This window comes from Pelophylax lessonae (genome assembly GCF_965119305.1).
Source record: "Pelophylax lessonae genome assembly, chromosome: 2".
NCBI classification, from domain to species: Eukaryota; Metazoa; Chordata; class Amphibia; order Anura; family Ranidae; genus Pelophylax; species Pelophylax lessonae.
Window position 1 is genome coordinate 666,058,339 of NC_138769.1, and position 24,367 is coordinate 666,082,705.

The window sequence follows — 24,367 nt, forward strand, 5'->3', positions numbered from 1 at the left end:
CCTGATTGCCGCCTGACACCAGCGATCGCTCCAACACAGAGAGAAGGACGGTCGGCTGTTGTAAACACAGCTGACCCTTCTCCCTGCAATGATCATAGAGCCCATGTGACCCTGCTATATAGGATCACATGTCTCTATGGTCATCTCAGAAGCCACGCCCCCCCCCACAGTTATAATTACTCCCCTAGGGTCACATTTAACCCCTTGATCACCTATACTGTTAACTGCTTCCCTGCCAGTGTCATGATTACAGTAACAGTGCATATTTTTAGCACTGATTACTGTAGTAATATCACTGGTACCCCCAAAAGTGTCAAAAATGTCAGTTAGGGGTCCGATCTGTCCGCTGCAATGTCCCAGTCCCGCTAAAAATCGCAGATCGCCACCATTACTAGTAAAAAAAAAAAAAAACAATAAAAATGACATAAATCTGTCCCGTAGTTAGTAGACGTGATAACTTTTGCGCAAACCAATCAAAATACGCTTATTGCGGGGTTTTTTTTACTAAAAATATGTAGCAGAAAACAAATTGGCCTAAAATGTTAAAAAAAAGTTCATTTTTTTTTTTTGGAGAATGTTATATAGCAGAAAGTTAAAAATATTGTTTTTTTTTTTTTTCAAAATTGTCATTCTTTTTTTGTTTATAACGCAAAAAATAAAAATCGCACAGGTGATCAAATACCACCAAAAGAAAGCTCTATTTATGGGAAAAAAAGGACATAAATTTAGTTTGCATACATTGTCGCACGACCGCGCAGATGTCCGTTAAAATAACGCAGTGCCAAATCGCAGAATAGGGCCTGGTCATTAAGGGGGCAAATCCTTCTGGTCTTAAAGTGGTTAATGGTAACCAATGTGGATTTGTGCCAAACAAACGTATTAACATTTTATGAAGAAGTGAGCTGTCATTTAGATGGAAGAAGGCCTATGGATGTGGTGTATCTGGATTTTACCAAAGCATTTGATACAGTACCCCTTAAATGCATAATTTAGAAATTGAGGTCAGTTGGCATTGGTGACAGCGAATGTTCCTGGATAGAAAACTGGTTACAGGAGCGCATCTAGAAGGTGGTGATAAATATTCAGAATGGTCTTGAGTTGTGAGCAGGGTTCCCCAGGGCTCTGTCCTGGGATCAATTATTTTTAACCCATTCATAAATGATATAGAGGTGGATATTAATACTGTAGTTCATATTCAGTGTTTGCTGATGATACAAAGCTAAGCAAGATAATACCTCACAACAGGATATAGCAAGTTTACAGTAAGACCTTGATGAAATACTGCGGTGGACAACTATGGCAAATTAATTTGAATATTGATAAATGTAAAGTAATGCATAAAAATATGAATGCAAGTTATTTGATACAGGGGGAAACTCTGGGGGAATCAAGGATCTGGGGGTCCTAATAGATCACAGGCTCAACAATAGCATGCAATGCCAAGCTGAAACAAACAATTCTAGCAGATTATTAGCATACAGTAAAAAATGTATTTACTCAAGAGATAAAGCTATAATTCTTCCACTGTACAAAACTCTGTTTCAGCCCCATCCTGTAAAATGCCTTCTAGTTCTAGTCATCAGTCCTCAGGAAGGATATGTTGGAACTGGAAACAGTCCAGAGAAGGGCAACAAAGCTGATAAGGGGACTGGAGGACCTCAGTTTTGCGGAACAACTACAAACATGAAATGTATTCTCCCTAGAGAAAAGATGCTTAGGAGGGGATATGATCACAATATACAAATACTTAAATCGCGATTCTAGCAAAGGTAGAAAATTATTCAGTCTCAGGTTGCTTAACAAGACACGCAGAAATGCAATGAAGTTGTAAGAGAAGCAGTTTAGACTTAAACTGCTTAAAGCGGCTCTTAAGTCATTTTTTCATCTTTCCATCTATTAAATCCTCTGCACTTGTGGTTTAACTTTGGATAGTAAAACATTTTTTTTCTGCCAGTAAATACAGGCCACTTCCTCCTTCTTGTCTGGTCATTAGCCTAGGCCAGTGATGGCGAACGTTGGCACCCCAGATGTTTGGGAACTACATTTCCCATGATGCTCAACTACACTGCAGAGTGCATGAACATCATGGGAAATGTAGTTCCAAAACATCTGGGGTGCCAAGGTTCCCCATCACTGGCCTAGGCTAATGACATCATGCATAGCTCTCTCTCTCTCACTCCCGTGAGAATTTGTCAGCAAGGGAGGGAGGGATGAATCATAGGAGAGCTGCAGAGCTTGAGGGGGCTGGATGAGGGCGGAGATAACTGGAGACTGCAGAGATCCATGAATATTCATCAAGAGATGAGAAATGTGCAGGCAAGCAGTGGTGTGAGTGTGTCTGTCTGTATATATGTGAGTACAACCCCTCACACTTTTTAAATATTTTATTATATCTTTTCATGTGACAACACTGAAGAAATGATACTTTGCTACAATGTAAAGTAGTGAGTGTACAGCTTGTATAACAGTGTAAATTTGCTGTCCCCTCAAAATAACCCAATACAGCCATTAATGTCTAAACCGCTGGCATTAAAAGTGAGTACACCCCTAAGTAAAAATGTCAACATTGGGCCCAACGTCAATATTTTGTGTGGTCACCATTATTTTCCAGCACTGCCTTAACCCTCTTGGGCATGGAGTTCACCAGATCTTCACAGGTTGCCACTGGAGTCCTCTTCCACTCCTCCATGACGACATCACAGAACTGGTGAATGTTAGAGACCTTGCGCTCCTCCACCTTTCATTTGAGGATGCCCCAAAGATGCTCAATAGGGTTTAGGTCTGGAGACATGCTTGGCCAGTCCATCACCTTTACCCTCACCTTTACACCTTTACCCTTGTGTGATGTGTGTGTTGTGCCACATGCCTCCGCGCACTGGGCCTAACGTTCTGCCTTCTTAGGCCGCCTCCCTTGCCTTGGACAGCCTCGTCTGGATTAGGGAGTCTCTCGGGAGTATATAACACAGCCATACACCCACCCACAGCAGCCCGGTGCCAGTCAGCCACCCACACCAACAGGCCCTGTACCAGCCAGCCACAGGCACTCTATCATCCAGCCAGCCACCCACAGGCCCTGTACCAGCCAGCCACCCACAGCTCCTGCGCCAGCCACCCACCCACCACAGGGGGCCAACCAGCCAGCCACCCACCACAGGGTTCCAGCAAACCAGCCACCCACCACAGGATGCCAGCCAGCCAGCCACCCACCCACCCAACACAGGGTGCCAAACAGCCAGCCACCCACCACAGGGTGCCAGACAGCCAGCCACCCACCACAGGGTGCCAGCCAACCAGCCACCCACCACCACCACAGGGTGCCAGCCAGCCACCCACCACAGGGTGTCAGCACGCTAGCCACGCACCACAGGGTGCCAGCCAGCCATCCACCACAGGATGCCAGCAAGCCAGCCACCCACCACAGGGTGCCAGACAGCCAGGCATCCACCACAGGGTGCCAGCAAGCCAGCCACCCACCACAGGGTGCCAGCCATCCAGCCATCCAACACAGGGTGCCAGCAAGCCAGCCACCCACCGCAGGGTACTAGCAAGCCTGCAACCCACCACAGGGTGCCAGCCAGCCACCCACCACAGGGTGCCAGCAAGCTAGCTACCCACCACAAGGTGCCAGACAGCCAGCCACCCACCACCACAGGGTGTCAGCCAGCCAGCCACCCACCCACCACAGGGTGCCAACCAGCCATCCACCACAGGGTGCCAGCAAGCCAGCCATCCACCACAGGGTGCCAGCAAGCCAGTCACCTACCCACAACAGGGTGCCAGCCAGCCAGCCACCCACCACCACAGGGTGTCAGCCAGCCAGCCACCCACCCACCACAGGGTGCCAACCAGCCATCCACCACAGGGTGTCAGCCAGCCAGCCACCCACCCACCACAGGGTGCCAACCAGCCATCCACCACAGGGTGCCAGCAAGCCAGCCATCCACCACAGGGTGCCAGCAAGCCAGTCACCCACCCACAACAGGGTCCCAGCCAGCCAGCCAGCCACCCACCACAGGGTGCCATCCAGTCAGCCATCCACCACAGGGTGCCAGCAAGCCAGCCACCCAGCACAGGGTGCCAGACAGCCAGCCACCCACCACCACAGGGTGTCAGCCAGCCAGCCACCCACCACAGGGTGTCAGCCAGCCATCCACCCAGCCACCCAGCACAGGGTGCCAGACAGCCAATCACCCACCATAGGGTGCCAGCAAGCCAGCTACCCACCACAGCATGCCAACCAGCTAGCCAATGTGTTCAGTCAACTGTCTTTTGCACTGCAGCTACTAGATTTAATCATTGCAGACAGTGAGTGCACTGCTGCAGCAGTTTATGTAAATTTTGTTTTGGGAAGCCTTTAGTTATTATTTTCCCAGCACTTTATTTTTCACAGTTGTCTACAGTTGTCTACTCTTCTAGGATTTGTTCGTTCACATGATGTGAAACTGATGTACCTGCAAGTGAAAGCCGTGTGGTTTTCTTATCAGTTTTCATGCAGGTAAGGTGTGAAGAACGAGCCTTTAATGTTAAAAATGTTAATAAACAAACATTAACATGTTCAGTACCAGATTTATGTAAAAAATTGTCTTTATTTTTCAAAACTTTATATGTACAAAATATCGGCCCATATCGGCCGATACCGATACTTTGTGACCAAAATATCGGTATCAGCCCTGAAAAAAACCATATCGGTCTATCCCTAGTAAGGATGTGGAACTTCCTTCCACAACTTGTAGTTTTAGCAGGGAGGTTCAATAATTTCCAAAAACGTTTAGAAGGGCATTTTGGTAAACACAATATACAGGGATATGGGAAATGGTAGAGACAGTTTCCTCCCATATTCCCAAGATATGCTGGAGGGTTAATTGGCTCCTGTCTAAATTGGGCCTAGTATATGCATAAATGTGAGTTAGGGACCTTTGATTTTAAGCTCTTTGACTATATAAGTACCTGTAATAAATACATTTTCCTAATTTCCAATTTTGCATGTTCTCGCTCAAAGATGGACAAATCCTAGGAGCCAAGTAGCTCAATCCTCAAAGGCTTACAGCTGCAGTCATTTTTGTGAAGCCTTTTTAGTTATTATCAATGGAAAATGCACTTTCCCTGGTTCACTAAAGCTGGGTATACACTGGCATTAACGTAAATGCGTATGAAAATTCTTTGGAAAATTTGCATGAAAATTCTTAGAACATTTGAATGCTGTTCAAAAATAGTTCAAGATTTAATTTGCTTTTAACATTACATTTAATTAATGGATTTTATGGATTAAATACCACAGATAAAGTTTCCATCCTGCTCCTTCAAATTTTCTTGTCATTGTGGATGAAAAGAAACATCAATTTGACCCCACTAATGACTGACTGAATGTTCTTACAATGTTTGCACAATGAAAAATGTCAAACAAAATTCTGCTAATGTATACCCAGCTTTAAAGTGCCTGTGGTGTTCATGTTTGACATTACTGGTTCCTAAATTCTTCAGATAATTATCTGCAATAATGTATCCATTTTTTTTACTTGCATTTTACTATATATATATTTGCTGTATTTTGATCAAATGTTCAACAGGGGGCAACCTGTCAGACTCTTTTTTGGAATTTTTCTATTCAGTATGTGGATTTTATAATTATTTTGGACCTTTTTAATTTTTAATTACACTTAACCACTTAGGCCCCGGAAGATTTTACCCCCTTCCTGACCAGGGGGTATTTTGCGATTCGGCACTGTGTGACCTTAACGGACAATTGCGCGGTCGTGCGACACTGTACCCAAATGAAATTGATGTCCTTTTTTTCCCACAAACAGAGCTTTCTTTTGGTGGTATTTGATCACCTGTGTGATTTTTTGATCATGCGCTATAAACAAAAAAAGAGCGACAATTTTTCAAAAATAACAATATTTTTCACATGTTTTTATATGAAATTCCCCAAAAAAATAAAAAAATGTGAAAATCAAAATTTTTTAACATTTTAGGCCAATTTGTTTTCTGCTACAAATGTTTGGTAAAAAAAATCGCAATAAGCATATTTTGATTGGTTTGCGCAAAAGTTATTGCGTTTAATAACTAAGGGAAAGATTTTTGTCATTTTTATTGTTTTTTTTTTAACGAGTAATGGCGGCGATCTGCGATTTTTTTTGCGGGACTGCGACATTGCAGCGGACAGATCGGACCCTTGACAGACTTTTTTGGGGGTACCAGTGACATTACTACAGTAATCAGTGCTATACATATGCACTGTTACTGTAAAAATGACACTGGCAGGGAAGGGGTTAACATTATTGGAGAAGGAGGGGTTAAGTGTGTCCCTAGGGGAGTGCTTCTAACTGTTCTGGGATGTGGCTGTTTGTGTAACTACAGAGATATACGATCCTGCATAGCAGGACCGTATGATCTCTGCACTTACACAAGGGAGAATGACAGGCGGCTTTGTTTACATCAGCCGCCTGCCTTTCTCCCTCTGTAACGGACGATCGCGAGTGACCGGCGGACATCAGGTCCGCCGGCCACATGCGCGGGGATCACAGTGAGCGAGCGGGGGCAGGAGTGTGCCTCCGGCGGCGCACGCTCGCCCCCTATTGGCTCGCAGGTGAGTGTCGTACCCCTACGTCACTTTGCCTGCACGAGGCTGACCGCCGCATTATATGTACTTGCGGCGGTCGGCAAGCGGTTAAATTGCATTTATATACATTAATTAATTTATTTTTTTAATTTTAATTATTTGATTGATTTCAGTTTACTCTTAGTGACCCCTCTCACTGTTTATATCAGCGATAATATTCTGACCTGCATTTTCCATTGATTCTCGGCCTCGTGATTTGGTTTGTTACCAATATTAGAATAAGGCTTGGCTTACCACCAGCCGATTGAGTGATGGTGTTGCCCTGTGTCCTTGTATATATAAGTGCGTGGTGATTGGTGATGGTTTCCATGCCCCCGATGAAGTCAAATCTGATTAAACATGTAGGGTGGAGCCATCTCTTGTGACGTCACCACCCTCTTCTCGATGAGGAAGTGTTTGAATTGTATCCTGGGACCATATTTTCTACATGATTAGCGCTTTATCTCTTTATCTATGTGAGTTGTTAGTATTCACAATAAATAGATTTTAAAAGCGTTTTATGCTATGTGGTTTTCCTGGCTCTCTTTTTATGTTCCCACAGGATAGTCTGATGAGATACCAGTATGAGGAACCATGTTGATCTGCAGCCTGTGGATAGTCACCAGATGTATCTATTTACCATTTAATACCAGCTTATGTGACTCTTTCATTTATAAGAGTCCACTTCCTCTGATAAGAGTCTCTTTTACTTAAAGTGGTTGTAAAGCCACAAGTTTTTTTTACTTTCATGCATTCTATGCAGGAAGGTAAAAAAAAACCTTCTGTGTGCAGAAGCCCCCCAGCCCCACCTAATACTTACCAGAGCCCCCTCTCGATCCAGCGACGTCCATGAGAGCTGTGCCCCTCTGGGGGCTCGCACTTCTGTCTGGTTCTTGGCAGCAATGGGAGTCATTGTCAATCACAGCCAGTGAGCCAATAAGGAGATGGAGGGGGCAGGGCCGAGCCACAGCTTTGTGTCTAAATAGACACACAGAGCCGCAGGTCAAGTGCGAGCCTGCTTGGTTGCTCCCATAGAAAGCTGCTTGCTGTGGGGTATATTGTTTTATCTGCTGTTAGGCAGCACTTTTACTTAAAACATTAAAGGAGGCCATACATGGATCAAGATTGAAATTCAGCCTGTCCATGCTGACCAGGCCTTATTTCAATCTATGTATGGGCAGGTTGGCTGTACAGAAGTCGGTCTACTGATCGACTTTAGTACAACCGCCCTGTTGGGCTATTCCCGATCGATCAGTGTCACCGCCTATAGCCAACAGCACTGATTAATGTATTCTGTCTCCCCACTGTCAGAATACAATAACTCATCGGAAAGGATTCCTCCATCCACATCAAGTGTGGGGGTGGGGGAATCTGGTCATTTAGAATAATGTATGTTATTTTAATAAATCTATTAAATCTATTTAATTCGGTAAAAATTATTGTAAAATGTTATACCAGAAACTAAAACAAATGCAGGTTTTTTTTCAAAATTTTCAGTCTTTTTTTCCCTTATTTAGCAAAAAATAAAAAACCCAGCAGTGAGTTAATACCACCAAAAGAAAGCTCAATTTGTGTGACAAAAAAGTAATAAAAATGTAATATGGGTACAGTGTTGCATGACAGCACAATTTTCATTCAAAGTGTGACAGCACTGAAAGCTGCAAATTGGCCTGGGCAGGAAGGGGATAAAAGTGTCCAGGAATTAAGGTGGTGCAAGGAAGTGGAAAAACAACAGATCTACTGGCAGGATCAACAGGTAATAAACTATGTTACCTGCGGGATTCCGAAAAACAAAATCTGCTGTTTTAGTGCTATTGACAAGACTGCATCATGAAATGTCATTCTTTATGTTGCCCATAAATCAAGTTTAAAAGAGGTCAGAAAAGTGCATTCTATACAGACCTCATGAAGAGACAAGATTTCTTGTTTTTACAGGTAAAAAGGAATATACATGGTAAACTGTATCATGATGGAATGGAAAGGAGTAAAAATACAGAAAACAGTTGCATTGGTGAAAAATATGGGCATATCATTTAAATAACAAATGAATCTAGCAAATTTGTATGCCAACACTCACTGCGTTCCTGTGTGAGTCCTGTGCATTCCCCTTCAGTGCGATTTGGCAGCCCATTCCCTTGCATGCACTACTTTTTGAAAAACGTGCCGCACCATATCATATGGTGCTGTGGTACCATGTGATCTGTTGTCCACAAACGCACTGCATTTTTCCATCTGCATTGAGGGTGCAGTTAGCAATGTATTGGCACCCACAGCAGATCGCAAAGGCAGGCTACCTACTGTACCCATGGCCGTCTTTATTAATGATTGGTTGATTGGACCCTGGGCAAACATTTTCTTGGGCCCTCCCAAATCCACTTATCAACTATTCTCAGGCAGTGCAGGCTCAAAGGGCAGCTGCTTTAGGCCCCACAACAATAACTGGGCCCGGGGCAGCTGCCCCTTTTGCCCTGCCTTAAAGACGGCCCTGACTGTACCGTCCTTGTTAACAACCTCCTTATGTCTACTTCCAAATTACAGCTATGAACCAAAATGCTTTCTGAAATAGCAAAAAGCTACCCACCCCCATTTCTGCAGCTTGGTTACATTTTTATTTAGAACAACAGAAACAAGACAAGTTTCACGCTACAGTGCTTAGTCATTGAGCCTACAACAGACAGCGTCTGCACTACCCTGCTGTGGATTCTGACCAGGGAGCTGTCCTGAGTGGCGTTTTATTTTAGGAATACGAAGCAAACTGTGTAAAGGTTTTTATGCGAGACTAGAAAATGTGCTCATTCATGAACGGGGGAATTTTTGTAGTCGGTATTAATTGTGGTAATTTGGCTCATGTGAAATCTTCAGTGTAAAAATGTAATTTTTATTTTGTGTATGTATGAGTGATGAAATTAAGTAAGAAGAGGGGAGAACAGGGGGCAGTAAATCTCAGACACATGTAGCATGGAATATCGTAAAAGGAAACAGCAGCAATGAAATCAGATTATCAAAAATGCATCGAAAGGGAGCCCAGGATGTCCTTTAGAATATGTCCTGAACAATTATTGAAAAGTAATAAAGAGATATAAATGCAGGGCCATCTTTAATATTGATTGGACGCCGGGCAAACATTTTCATGGGCCCTCCCGAATCCACTTGTCAACTTTTTGTGGGCAGTGCAGGCTCAAGGGGGAGCTGCTTTGGGCCCCACAGCAATGACTGGGCCCGGGGCAGCTGCCCCTTTTGCCCTGTGTTAAAGACAGCCCTGTATAAATGGATCAAAAGTACCCAACTGAGGCCTTAGGAAGTCAGGAATCTCTTTATAACATGACCCTAGCACTTCATTAAAAGTAAAAAGAGCCAAAATGGCAAAAAAAAAAATATAAATGGATGTCTCCCTGTTTTCCTTGTTTTTGGAAGATTAAAAAAAAAAAAAATGTACATCTCATTAAAAACATGCAGAGTTCTTAGAGGAGTCCTTTGGATTAATGTTGCTTGATCTCCTGTGGTCAAATGGGAATACTTCAGCTGGTTAGTTACAGATTATATACAGTGACATTAGCAGTTCTTACAGGTGGTATTTTCCACATTGTATTTAGTTATATCTGTCCATAAATGACACGTGAGACTCTGAACAGTGACTGATTTCATCATGTGATAGATTCAGGTACAATGATGCAGCCACTGGTGAGAGCAGACTTGTTATGAACCAAGTGCCACTGGGAGTTGAAGACAGCAGAGAAAGAGGTGTGTGGTGTATGGGTCTATAGGAAGAGCAATGAGAGAACCAGCAGTGGAAGACCTCATAGACGGTTGTGTGTATGGTATGGGTCTATAGGAAGATTAATTAGAGAATCAGCAGTGTAAGTAAGGCCTCATAGACAGTGGTGTGCAGAGTGTGGGACTATAGGAAGAACAGTGACAGAACCAGCAGTGGAAGACCATAGAGACAGTGGTATGTGGAGTATGGATCTATAGGAAGAGCAATGAGAGAACCAGCAGTGGAAGACCATAGAGACAGTGGTATGTGGAGTATGGATCTATAGGAAGAGCAATGAGAGAACCAGCAGTGGAAGACCATAGAGACAGTGGTATGTGGAGTATGGATCTATAGGAAGAGCAATGAGAGAACCAGCAGTGGAAGACCATAGAGACAGTGGTATGTGGAGTATGGATCTATAGGAAGAGCAATGAGAGAACCAGCAGTGGAAGACCATAGAGACAGTGGTATGTGGAGTATGGATCTATAGGAAGAGCAATGAGAGAACCAGCAGTGGAAGACCTCATGGATAGGTGTGTGTAGAGCAGGGATCCTCAAACTACGGCCCTCCAGCTGTTGCAGAACTACACTTCCCATGAGGCATTGTAAAACTCGGACATTCACACACATGGGAATTGTAGTTCCTGAACAACTGGAGGGCCATAGTTTGAAGACCCCTGGTGTAGAGTATGAATCTATAGGAAGAGCAATGGGAGAACCAGCACTGATAGACCTCAGAGACAGTGGTGTGTGGAGTATTGGTCTATAGGAAGAGCAATGAGAGAATCAGCAGAGCAATGAGAGAATCAGCAGTGGAAGATCTCAGAGGCAGTGGTGTGTAGAGTATGGGTCAATAGGAAGAGCAGTAGGAGAAACAGCAGCGGAGGTTCTCAGGGACAGTGGTGTATGAAGCTATAGGAAAAGAAATGAGAGAACCAGCAGTGGAAGACCCCATAGACCAGATGTTTTGGAACTACATTTCCCATGATGCTCCGCTACACTGCAGAATTCATAAACATCATGGAAAAAGTAGTTCCAAAACATCTGGGGTGCCAAGGTTCGCTATCACTGCCATAGACAGTAGTGTGTAAAGTATGTGGCTATAGGAAGAGCAGCGAGAGAACCAGCATTGTAAGACCTCATAGACAGTGGTGTGTAGATTATGGGATTAAACTTTATAGGAAGAGAAGTGAGAGAACCAGCAGTGGAAGACCTCATAGACAGTAGTGTGCAGATTATGGGTTTACACTTTATAGGAAGAGAAGTGAGAGAACCAGCAGTGGAAGACCTCATAGACAGTGGCATGTAGAGTATGGGGCTATAGGAAGAGTAATGACAGAAAAGCTGCACATAGGTCTGAGCCAGCAGAGAGCAGGACCAAGACAAAATGGAGCATGGACCCACGCACACCATCCTAATATACAAAGCTCACACTCTGGCACTTAACACATTTGTATGTTACAGACTCCCACATTCAAACCCTCCTACCTTCATCTTCCACTATATTACTTACTGAAGTTTCTGAAATGCAACGACGCATCACAGAACCTCCTTAGAATAACAGACATTAACAAGCTTCATTCTATAATTACATAGTTGGTAAGGTTGAATAATCCATCCATCCAATTGAACCTGTGTGGGTGTGTGTGTGTGTGTTCATGTCAAAAATGTTGTATCCTTGTATACTGTGTTTGTTAAGATACCCATCCAAGAGTTTTTTAAAACTAACAATATTTCAACTAGGTACCACTAATTGTGGAAGTGAATTCCACATCCTTGCTGTCCTGACAGTGAAAAACACCCTACGCAGTTTAAGATTAATTTGCTTCTCCTCCAATTTCATTGAGTGACCCCATGTCTTCTTACACTCCCTGAGACTGACTAGTTTATTCCCTATGCCAGAATCACCATTGCAGTATTTATATATCGCTATTATATCATCGCTTATGTGTCTCTTCTCTTATGTGAGAATACGTTTAATGTTTGTAGTCGTTCCTTGTAGCTGAGGTCCTCCAGTCCCCTTATTAACTTTGTTACCCTTTATTGGACTTTCTCCAGTTTCTGCACCTCCTCCTGAGCACTGGTAACCAGAACTGGACGGCATACTCCAGATGTGCCTGAAACAGAAAGGGCCAGGATTACAGTTTTATCTCTTGGTTAAATTTCCTTTTTATGCATGCTAATATTCTGCTAGCTTTGCTTTCTGCAGCTTGGCATTGCATGCTATTGCTGAGCCAGTCATCTATTAGATCTTTTTCCATCTTGGATTTCCCCAGGGGTTCTCCCCCTAGCGCGTAACTAGCATTCACATTTTTAGCCCCCAAGTGCATTACTTTACATTTTTTGATATTAAACCTCATTTGCCATGTAGTTGCCCACCCCATTATCTTATTGAGGTCCTCTTGTAAGGTTACTATATCTTGCTGTGAAATTGTTGCCCTACTTAGCTTTGTATCATCAGCAAACACTGAGATTGAACTATTTAAACCAACCTCTACGTCATTTATGAAAAAATAAACAAAATTGGTCCCAGGATAGAACCTTGGGATACCCAACTTACTACTCCAGACTATTCTTAGTATTCACTATTTATCACCACCCTTTGAACCTGGCCCTGAAACCAGTTTTTTATCCATGTACAAACCCTATGCTTGCAGACCTCAGTTTGTAATTTAAGTGTTTACTGTATGGAATGCTTTTGCAAAATCCAGTTACACCACACCCATCAGCCTTCCTTTATCTAGATGGCAGCTCACTTCCTCGTACAATGTTAACAGATTGGTTTGGCAAGAACGACTTTTTATTAATCAATGCTGATTACTACTAATGATACTGTCTGTTCTTGGATGTAGTCCCTTATTATCCCCTCCAAAAGTTTACATACTATTGTTGTTAAACTACGGCCCTCCAGCTGTTGCAGAACTACACTTCCCATGAGGCATTGTAAAACTCGGACATTCACACACATGGGAATTGTAGTTCCTGAACAACTGGAGGGCCATAGTTTGAAGACCCCTGGTGTAGAGTATGAATCTATAGGAAGAGCAATGGGAGAACCAGCACTGATAGACCTCAGAGACAGTGGTGTGTGGAGTATTGGTCTATAGGAAGAGCAATGAGAGAATCAGCAGAGCAATGAGAGAATCAGCAGTGGAAGATCTCAGAGGCAGTGGTGTGTAGAGTATGGGTCAATAGGAAGAGCAGTAGGAGAAACAGCAGCGGAGGTTCTCAGGGACAGTGGTGTATGAAGCTATAGGAAAAGAAATGAGAGAACCAGCAGTGGAAGACCCCATAGACCAGATGTTTTGGAACTACATTTCCCATGATGCTCCGCTACACTGCAGAATTCATAAACATCATGGAAAAAGTAGTTCCAAAACATCTGGGGTGCCAAGGTTCGCTATCACTGCCATAGACAGTAGTGTGTAAAGTATGTGGCTATAGGAAGAGCAGCGAGAGAACCAGCATTGTAAGACCTCATAGACAGTGGTGTGTAGATTATGGGATTAAACTTTATAGGAAGAGAAGTGAGAGAACCAGCAGTGGAAGACCTCATAGACAGTAGTGTGCAGATTATGGGTTTACACTTTATAGGAAGAGAAGTGAGAGAACCAGCAGTGGAAGACCTCATAGACAGTGGCATGTAGAGTATGGGGCTATAGGAAGAGTAATGACAGAAAAGCTGCACATAGGTCTGAGCCAGCAGAGAGCAGGACCAAGACAAAATGGAGCATGGACCCACGCACACCATCCTAATATACAAAGCTCACACTCTGGCACTTAACACATTTGTATGTTACAGACTCCCACATTCAAACCCTCCTACCTTCATCTTCCACTATATTACTTACTGAAGTTTCTGAAATGCAACGACGCATCACAGAACCTCCTTAGAATAACAGACATTAACAAGCTTCATTCTATAATTACATAGTTGGTAAGGTTGAATAAGCCATCCATCCAATTGAACCTGTGTGGGTGTGTGTGTGTGTGTTCATGTCAAAAATGTTGTATCCTTGTATACTGTGTTTGTTAAGATACCCATCCAAGAGTTTTTTAAAACTAACAATATTTCAACTAGGTACCACTAATTGTGGAAGTGAATTCCACATCCTTGCTGTCCTGACAGTGAAAAACACCCTACGCAGTTTAAGATTAATTTGCTTCTCCTCCAATTTCATTGAGTGACCCCATGTCTTCTTACACTCCCTGAGACTGAATAGTTTATTCCCTATACCAGAATCACCATTGCAGTATTTATATATCGCTATTATATCATCGCTTATGTGTCTCTTCTCTTATGTGAGAATACGTTTAATGTTTGTAGTCGTTCCTTGTAGCTGAGGTCCTCCAGTCCCCTTATTAACTTTGTTACCCTTTATTGGACTTTCTCCAGTTTCTGCACCTCCTCCTGAGCACTGGTAACCAGAACTGGACGGCATACTCCAGATGTGCCTGAAACAGAAAGGGCCAGGATTACAGTTTTATCTCTTGGTTAAATTTCCTTTTTATGCATGCTAATATTCTGCTAGCTTTGCTTTCTGCAGCTTGGCATTGCATGCTATTGCTGAGCCAGTCATCTATTAGATCTTTTTCCATCTTGGATTTCCCCAGGGGTTCTCCCCCTAGCCCGTAACTAGCATTCACATTTTTAGCCCCCAAGTGCATTACTTTACATTTTTTGATATTAAACCTCATTTGCCATGTAGTTGCCCACCCCATTATCTTATTGAGGTCCTCTTGTAAGGTTACTATATCTTGCTGTGAAATTGTTGCCCTACTTAGCTTTGTATCATCAGCAAACACTGAGATTGAACTATTTAAACCAACCTCTACGTCATTTATGAAAAAATAAACAAAATTGGTCCCAGGATAGAACCTTGGGATACCCAACTTACTACTCCAGACTATTCTTAGTATTCACTATTTATCACCACCCTTTGAACCTGGCCCTGAAACCAGTTTTTTATCCATGTACAAACCCTATGCTTGCAGACCTCAGTTTGTAATTTAAGTGTTTACTGTATGGAATGCTTTTGCAAAATACAGTTACACCACACCCATCAGCCTTTCTTTATCTAGATGGCAGCTCACTTCCTCGTACAATGTTAACAGATTGGTTTGGCAAGAACGACTTTTTATTAATCAATGCTGATTACTACTAATGATACTGTCTGTTCTTGGATGTAGTCCCTTATTATCCCCTCCAAAAGTTTACATACTATTGTTGTTAGACTGACTGGTCTGAAGTTCCCAGGTATATGTTTCGGCCATTTTTTGAATATTGGTACCACGTTGGCCCTTCGCCAATCTGCTGGTACCATTCCTGTCAGTATGCTGTCTATAAAAAATAGGAATAGTGGTCTGGCTATAACCTGACTGAGTTCTTGGAGTTCTTTATTTGTGTTAGGATTTTCTAGTCTATTTCGGACACCGGCTTCTGTAAGTTACAAGGGTACACCCTGTGATGTGTTACTAACAATACAGTCATGGTTGTTATACCCCTCAGTAAAAACTGAGGAGAAAAACTGAGGAGAACAATGCATTTAGTACAGTTGCTTTCTACTTGTCATTTGGTTGTTATACCCCTCAGTAAAAACTGAGGAGAACAATGCATTTAGTACAGTTGCTTTCTACTTGTCATTTGTAACCAACTTCCTGTCATCATCTTTTATGGGGCCAATATGTTCTGACCTTTCTTTTTTTACTGTTGGTATATTAAAAAAATGGATTTTACTCTCCTCCCTTATGTGTCCCATATTTTAGCTGCCCTGATTGTGTTCTTACATTTATTTTTGCATTCCTTGTAGTGTTGGAATGCTGACAATGACCCCCTCGGACCTTCTATTTCTTGAAGGCCATTTTTTTTCTCTTTATTATGTCTTTTTACGTTAAATTTTAGCCACTCGGGTTTACCCTTCGCTCGTTTATATTTATTGCCCATTAGAATACACTGGATAATACCTTTATTTAATATGTTCATAAAGTATTCCTATTTTCCGCAGTGTTCAACGTTTCAAGGATGTTGTCCCTTTTAATATCTTGTAATATTGAGCGCAGTTTAGAAGAGTTGGCTCTTTTGAAATTTAGTGTTTTCGTACTATCTTTGTGCATCCTCTTCCTATGATCGTTGGTTCCTAAGTTGTCCCGTATCTCCACATGTGTGACCAGATCTGAGCTATTTGTAATTAATAGATCCAGCAAAGCATTCTTTCTCATTGGGGCATCCACCAATTGGAACATGACGTTGTCCTGTAAGACATTTAAGAAATGGCAGGCCTTCAATGAGTGAGCTGTTACTTATGCCCAGTCAATATCTGGATAGTTGAAATCCCCTATTATGATGACATTGCCCTGCCCTGCTGCTGTTTCTAAATGTGATAGGAGGTCCAGCTCCTCCTTATCCTTCAGGTTAGGGGGCCTGTAGCATACCCCTCTATTAATTTACGCTTGTCTCTTGCGTTTGAAGCTCCATCCACACGGATTCCTCCTCTCTCCTTGCCCCATTTACGATGTCATTCCTCTCTTTCACTTGTAAATAATTCTAGATATATAGACGCACCCCTTCCTTTCTTCTACCCTCCCTGTCCCTCAGATACAATAAATACCCCTGGATAGATGCTGAACAATCATATGAGCTGTCAAACCAAATTCAGTAGCTCCAATTCTTCCATCAGCAGCTCCAATTCTATCACATATTACAAAAATAAGGTGACTTTACCTAACTTTAGGATTGTGTGGAGCTATTCAAAGCATTGTTCATCAACACAGTACAGGTGTGCAAACAATAGTTACTTCTCCTGAGGTCTATTTCAATGCCTGATTCCCTCTGCATTCCTCAACCGTTGACACCAGATACTACAGCTATTGCTGTACTTCCTTGATGGCGCAAAATCCTTATTTATTAGTGTCTTACATAGTCTTCCTCCCAGACACTGCAGCTCACAGTTGGAGGGTTTCAGCAACAGTGCTGTCGATCCAGAAAGCAGTAGGCAGGATTGGATGTGGCCAGGTGCTGATTGACGAGCTTGTAATTCAACAGTGACCATGCTGATAGTGACGATCCCTGCAACATCAGGCAACAGCAAGTCATTGGACCTTATGGGCAAGTGCAACCATGATCAGTAAAAAAAAATGATAAAGCTTACATCCGGTCCAACTTGAGTAATAAAGAATCAAGCCTTCTAATAGAAGAGACAGACCTGATAGAGAACCCCCTACATAATGTAAATGCCACCTTTATCCCTTGGAATGGCATCCAAATCCCACCCACTTAACACAGCAGACCTGATAGAAAACATCATTAATTGTGAATACACAAGCTAAACTCTTTGGTGTGTATCACAGCTGATCAGTGTTGCATGACGGAAAGACTAAACCATACAAAGGGCACTGATATTTGAACCAAGGACCTTTTAATCTGCAGTCCAGTGCTCTGCCATTGAGATATACCTCTACTGTGTAAACTACTAGCCCCACTGATCCACCATGTAGTGGAGATGAATGAAGACAGACATGTTTGTAGTCCTGCCATTGTGACTATTGCTGCCCCTATAGAAACATAGGAGTGTAGACACAAATGGACATGAAGTGTGATAGTCATAGGATTACTAGGTGAATGTAAAAAAAGCCTTAAAAATGGAAGCTAATGCAAAAAAAAGCCTGAAAAATTGAAACTAATGCAGCCAACACATCTTAGGACTGGTAAGCTGCAGTGTATGAATTTTATGTTTTTTGTTTTTGGGTTTGGATACACTTTAAGAACCCCAACCATAGGTGATGAAATGCAGGGAAGGGCTGAAAATTTTTTAGCCTGGTAGGCACACACAACCAGCTGATCCTCGAGGTAGAGGCTAAAAGTGCACAACACAAAGTGTGTTGTGGAGGTTGGTGGCCATGATGAAAGGTAGGTGTTGTCGTAACAAACATGGTTGCAACACATTTTCAGACATGTATGCTAAAAGGCAAGATTGTAAGGTATGAATTATAAAGTACTTTTCTGCTGCTTTACAAAAATAAAATACTAAATAAAGCAGCATGCCAACATCACAGATACTCCTCATCATTCAGCGTTCTTTAACAAATGAACACAACATATTTTACACTTCTTTATTCAGCATTGACTTTGCAGTTCTTGGCATTTGGTTGTAGAACACCTCAGATCTGCAGAGAGAGAGAGTCGATACTGGAAGAATCTCCTCTGCCAGACACTGTGATCAGGTCTGAGCAGGTTGCATTTAGATGTACACATACCGGCCACTTTATTAGATACACCTCGCTAGTACTGAGTTGGACCCCCTTTTGCATTCAGAACTGCCTTAATTTTTCGTGGCATAGATTCAACAAGGTGTTGGAAACATGATAGCATCACACAGTTGCTGCAGATTTGTTGGCTGCATATCCATGATGCGAATCTCCACCACATCCCAAAGGTGCTCTACTGGATTGAGATCTGGTGAGTGTGGAGGCCATTGGAGTACAGTGAACTCATTGTCATGTTCAAGAAACCAATTTGAGATGATGTGAGCTTTGTGACATTCTGCATTATCCTGCTGGAAGGAGCCATCAGAAGATGGGTACAGTGTAGTCATAAAGGGATGGACATGGTCAGCAACAATACTCAGGTAGGCTGATGCTCAATTGGTACTAAGGGGCCCAAAGTGTGCCAAAAAAAAACATCCCCCACATCATTACACCACCACCACCAGCCTGAACCGTTGATACAAGGCAGAATGAATCTATGCTTTTATGTTCTTTATGCCAAATTCTGACCCTATTATCTGAATGTTGCAGCTGAAATCTAGACTCTTAAGACCTGGCAATGTTTTTCCAATCTGCTATTGTCCAATTTTGGATAGCCTGGGCGAATTGAAGCCTCAGTTTCCTGTTCTTAGCTGACAAGAGTGGCACCCGGTGGGATCTTCTGCTTTTGTAGCCCACCTGCTTCAAGGTTGGATGTGTTGTGCGTACAGAGATGGTATTCTGCATACCCTGGTTGTAACAAGTGGTTATTTGAGTTACTGTTGTCTTTCTATCATCTGAGAAAGGACTCTGACATGAACAAGGCATTTTCTTCCACACAATTGCCGCTCACTAGATATTTTCTCTTTTTCGGGCCATTCTCTGTAAACCCTAGAGATAGTTGTGCGTGTAGATCAGCAGTTTTTTCAATACTCAGACCAGCCTGTCTGGTACCAACAACACACGACATGTTCAAAGTCGCTTTCTTCCCTATTCTGATGTTTGGTTTGAACTTCAGCAAGTTGTCTTCACCACATCTAAATGCCTAAATGCATTGAGTTGCAGCAATGTGGTTGGCTGATTAGCATTTTGTGTTACCAAGCAATTGAACACATGTACCTAATAAAGTGGCCGGTGAGTGTATAACATCCAGCAGCTGTCTTGCACTGCATGTTCCATGCTCTGTGAGATTTGAATGCGGGAATATATCAACCTAATGGTTATCCATAATTAGAAGTCAATTGATATATAAACAACCGGGTAGTTTAACTCTCCAACGTCTACCAAAAACACAAATATCAGTTTTGGGTGGGCTGTCCCTTCAAAGCCCAACTCCATGACACGTGGCATCATTTAACCTGAAAGGCTGGTGGCATCTAGTGGCAGAGAAGAATTACTGCGGGGGCTGAGGAGGGCAGCTTTCGAATGAAGGCAGGTATTGCAGCCAGGGCCTTTTTTTTAAATGGGAAGTTAGTCTTTTAGAAGGTAGACAAAATATTTACACTGCAAGTTAAAGTGACAATAATCAATATCTTCAACTCACAAAAATAAGTAATACACATCAATGACTAACTGGTCTTTTTTTTTTTTTTTTTTCAAAAACTGATTCTTACTGTGTTTTCTGCCTCTTTGTAATTTACTCCCTGAACTTCCGAACATCTTCTTTTTCCTCTCACTTCAACTTGTTGCAAATGATCACTGCACTTTATTTGTTGCCATGTGCACTGCTACACACACACATTTCACAGTCCCTAGTCCGGAGAGGGTGGCTACATTCCTACATACAATGGGACCATGGAAAAAGAATGTTGCCACCTTCTATCAGGATATCACATCACAGCAGCAAAAAAAATTGAATTTGGAGATTTCTAGGCGGCTGAGAGCAATAGAAGGTATTTTTATAATAAAACTTACCTGTAGGTACAAGGAATATCTCCTAAACGTGCACCATTTAGGAGATATTCACTACTTCTGCAGGTGGTGATGTTACAGGCGCATATGCACTACGCTCTGAAGGGACGGCACGCCATTCCTTCACAGGACTGTACAGTGGCCGTGGCTCCTTTGAACATGTGCGGGAGTGATGTCATCCTAGCTCAGGTAGAGCCCACAAACCCTGAAAGAAGACCAGGTGAGGATAGGAACCATGGAATGGTGACAACGTGCCACAGGAGGGCTTTGTTTAAGGTAAGTCTTTCATAATGTGCAATGTGCTAGCACATTATGCTCTTAACTAGGAGGAGGTTTTTTTTTTTTTTTAACAACCTTTAGGCTGCTTTCACACAAATTCATTTTTCTTCCATTTCACAATAAAAATAGCAGAAAAAAAAAAATGCATGACCATTAAATCCCATGAAACTCTTCATACTGGTCATTTTCGGGTCCATTGCATTTTTCAAAGCCCTGCCTGCTGCATTTTTGGCGCGATAAAAATGCAAGAAAAACACACTTGAAATGAATGGAAAAGACATCAAACACGTGGCAAATTGCACCTGTGGTAGAGTTTTTGGTGCATTTTTTTTTTTCTTATCTGAAAGAACTTTATTTAACCACTTGCCGACTGCCGCACGGCTATCTAGCCCCTCACAGGCAAAGTGACGTAGGTCTACGTCGCTAGCCTGTGAGGGTCTAGGGAGCGAGCGCGCGCCGCCAGAGGCGCGCTCCCGCTCCCACGTGGTCACGGACCCCCCCCGCGCGTGTGACCGGTGGACCTGATGTGTAAACAAGCCGCCTGTCATTCTCCCCTGTGTAGAAACTGTGATCACACGGTTCTACTATGTAGAACCGTTGATCACTGTTTCTACAGCTCAACAGACAGCCAATCACAGTTAGAATCACGCCCCTAGGGACACACACAGCCCCTCCCTCTCAAATAAAGTTAACCCCTTCACTACCAATGTAATTTTGCAGTAACAGTGCATATGTATAGCACTGATTACTGCAGCAATGTCACTGGTAACCCCAAAAGTGTCAAAAATGTCAGTCAGTCGCAGTACCGCAAAAAAATCGCAGATCGCCGCCATTACTCGTTAAAAAAAAAACAACAAAAATGACAAAAATCTTTTCCTTTGTTAGTAAACGCAAAAACTTTTGTGCAAACCAATCAAAATACGCTTTTTGCGATTTTTTTTACCAAACATAGGTAGCATAAAACAAATTGGCCGAAAATGTTAAAAAATTTTGATTTTTACTTTTTTTTTGGGGAATTTCATATAAAAAAATGTGAAAAATATTGTTATTTTTGCAAAATTGACGCACTTTTTTTGTTTATAACGCATGATCAAAAAATCGCACAGGTGATCAAATACCACCAAAAGAAGGCTCTGTTTGTGGGAAAAAAAGGACGTCAAATTCGTTTAGGTACAGCGTCGCACAACCGCGCAATTGTCCGTTAAAGTCACACAGTGCCGAATCGCAAAATACCCCCTGGTTAGGAAGGGGGTAAAATCTTCCGGGGCTTAAGTGGTTAACACTTGACATAAACAGTACAAGTTCCAGAGCATGTATACAACTCAAATATTTCGCAAATTGACATCACACAGGAGTTGCAGTAAATACAGGTAAGGCAGTAGGTGCAATCCTCAAATTTGGTGCGGTTTTTAGGTCACATGTCCATTTTTCACAGGTGCAAAATGCACCGGAAACGTGGCAAAAACGCACAGGCATTTTTTTTTCACCACATTTTTGCAACAGAGCAGTGTGAAAGTAGCCCTACCACCACTTTAAACCAGAGTTTAGTGTCATTTTAATTAAAACAGAATAAATAAGACATTGTGGGGGGAGCAAACTTTTGATTTCTGGATTAACAGCAAAGTGTCCGTGTAAAAGATTTTTTATGCTTGCAGCTATGTCCTAGTAAACCATCGGCACAACAATACCTTTCTGTGTGGCAGATGGGTTAAACACATCTAACATTGATTTAGAAAATAATCACATTCTGTGCCTGCTTTTGTATTGCTTTTGTTTATACACCTGCTGATATATTGAGACGACTTCTTGTTCCCAAATATTTCTGTTCCTGCAACCATCTGTCCTTAAAATAGATTACACTTTATTAGATTAAATACAATGGTTTATTTCAGTTGAACCCAAACATTCTAAAAGTCGTTTAAGTTTCTATGTAAAAGTTTTATAAAAAGGATAAATGTTCTGGTTTTGAAAGCTTTAAAACTTTTCATAGTGGGATCAAAGGCCGTCTGATAGTGTTGTGGAAATGGGACAATCAGGGCCATCTTAACGAATGAGCACGCTGGGCAGTTGCCCGGGGGGCGGGGCCCCACTTGTCTGGGGGGCCCCACCTGCCCAGCATCCCAGCCACAGCCAAGCATTAGTTCCAATTCCCGTGTGCATCCTGCCGGCAAACTTAGCAGGTGGCAAGTGCCTGTTGGCCCTGCGCTGCTGTCAGGCCACTTGGGCCGTAGAGGGGGAGCCCACAACTGCAGGAATGCCCGTCTGTCTCCACGGAAACAGGTACACATAGGACAGTCGAGTCTGACTCCTGTCCATGTGTGTGTTCACCGGACCCAGCCCCCGAACCTGGAAGCTGTCATTAGCCTTGCACTGCTGTACCAATAAATATCGCCTTATCGATAATTTGCATTTTTATTCTCGTGGGTGATTGTGTAGGCAGGGCCCCAGTGCACTGCATTGCCCAGGGCCCTTTAATGCCCTTAAGATGGCACTGGGGACAATGGGGTGATAGTTATATAGGAACCCTAGCCATTGGACTTCGAAGCATTTGAGGGGCTACTATGGCATTAGCCCTGACAATGAGGCCAGTTACAGACAAACATAGATTTATTTCTTTCAAGCTGTTGAAATGATTTTATCAGACGTGCCATTACACCTGCCTGGATCATACTTATATTGTTTCTATTATTGACACAGGTGGAAACCATTGGTGATGCGTACTGTGTGGCTGCAGGACTTCACCGGAAGAGCAAAAGCCATGCCAAACCAATTGCATTAATGGCTTTAAAGATGATGGAACTCTCAGAAGAAGTTCTCACTCCTGACGGAAGACCCATTAAGGTAATTTACATGTTTACTGGTGTAGAGCTATCCCTGAAGGAGCCACTTAGATTTAACAGGTTCTTTCCCCCAACAGTGCAGAGTGCAGAGGCAGCCAGGCACGCAGCATCAGTCCATCCACTCCTGCTCATTGAACAGTCTAGGGGGTTGTCTTTTTGAACTGTATTTGCTAGTAGAAACTGGCTAGGGAATTTGGGGTGGTGTGGAATACTCCAAAATGTTTGAACATAATTCTGCAGAGGTGTCTCTCCAAACAGGAGCAACACAGTTTTTTTTTTACTCACAGCTGGAAGCCACAGGATAGTTTGCAGGACAGGTTTAGCTAGGCTGGAACAGTCTATAGGTTCATGACTGGGAATTAGAGATGGGCCAAACATCCCCACCGCACCCCCCCCCCCCCCCCCGTTCGGCTTGCAGCAGAGCTTCCGCATAGGGGAAAAGTTCTAACCCCTTTAAGGCCTATAGGAGCCAAACAGGAAAAATCAATAGTGTTATTATGAAGGCTTATATGCAAGTAATTGGCCATAAAGGGGAATGGGGGTCTGGGTACTGCCCTGTGGGACATGTATCAATTCAAATTGTTTTTTTTTTTTTTCAGGAGCAGTGATTTTAATGATGCTTTAAGTGCAACAATACAAATGAAAAATTCATATAAATATAGTGCCTGGGGGGTTCCCTTAGTCTGCATGTAAAGTGGCACATCTGTAGCATGCATAGAACATGCTGCAGCAAAAATTACATTT

The 24,367-nt window shown here is 42.7% G+C and overlaps 1 protein-coding gene across 1 annotated transcript in view; it reads left to right on the forward strand.

Annotated features, from left to right (window-relative positions):
• The window catches only part of GUCY1A2 (guanylate cyclase 1 soluble subunit alpha 2), a 376,801-nt gene that overhangs the window by 318,187 nt on the left and 34,247 nt on the right, over window positions 1-24,367 (forward strand). The window contains exon 6 of the mRNA XM_082245350.1: window positions 23,481-23,624. Within this exon, the coding sequence (XP_082101476.1) occupies window positions 23,481-23,624 (144 nt within the window). The remainder of the gene's footprint in view (window positions 1-23,480; window positions 23,625-24,367) is intronic.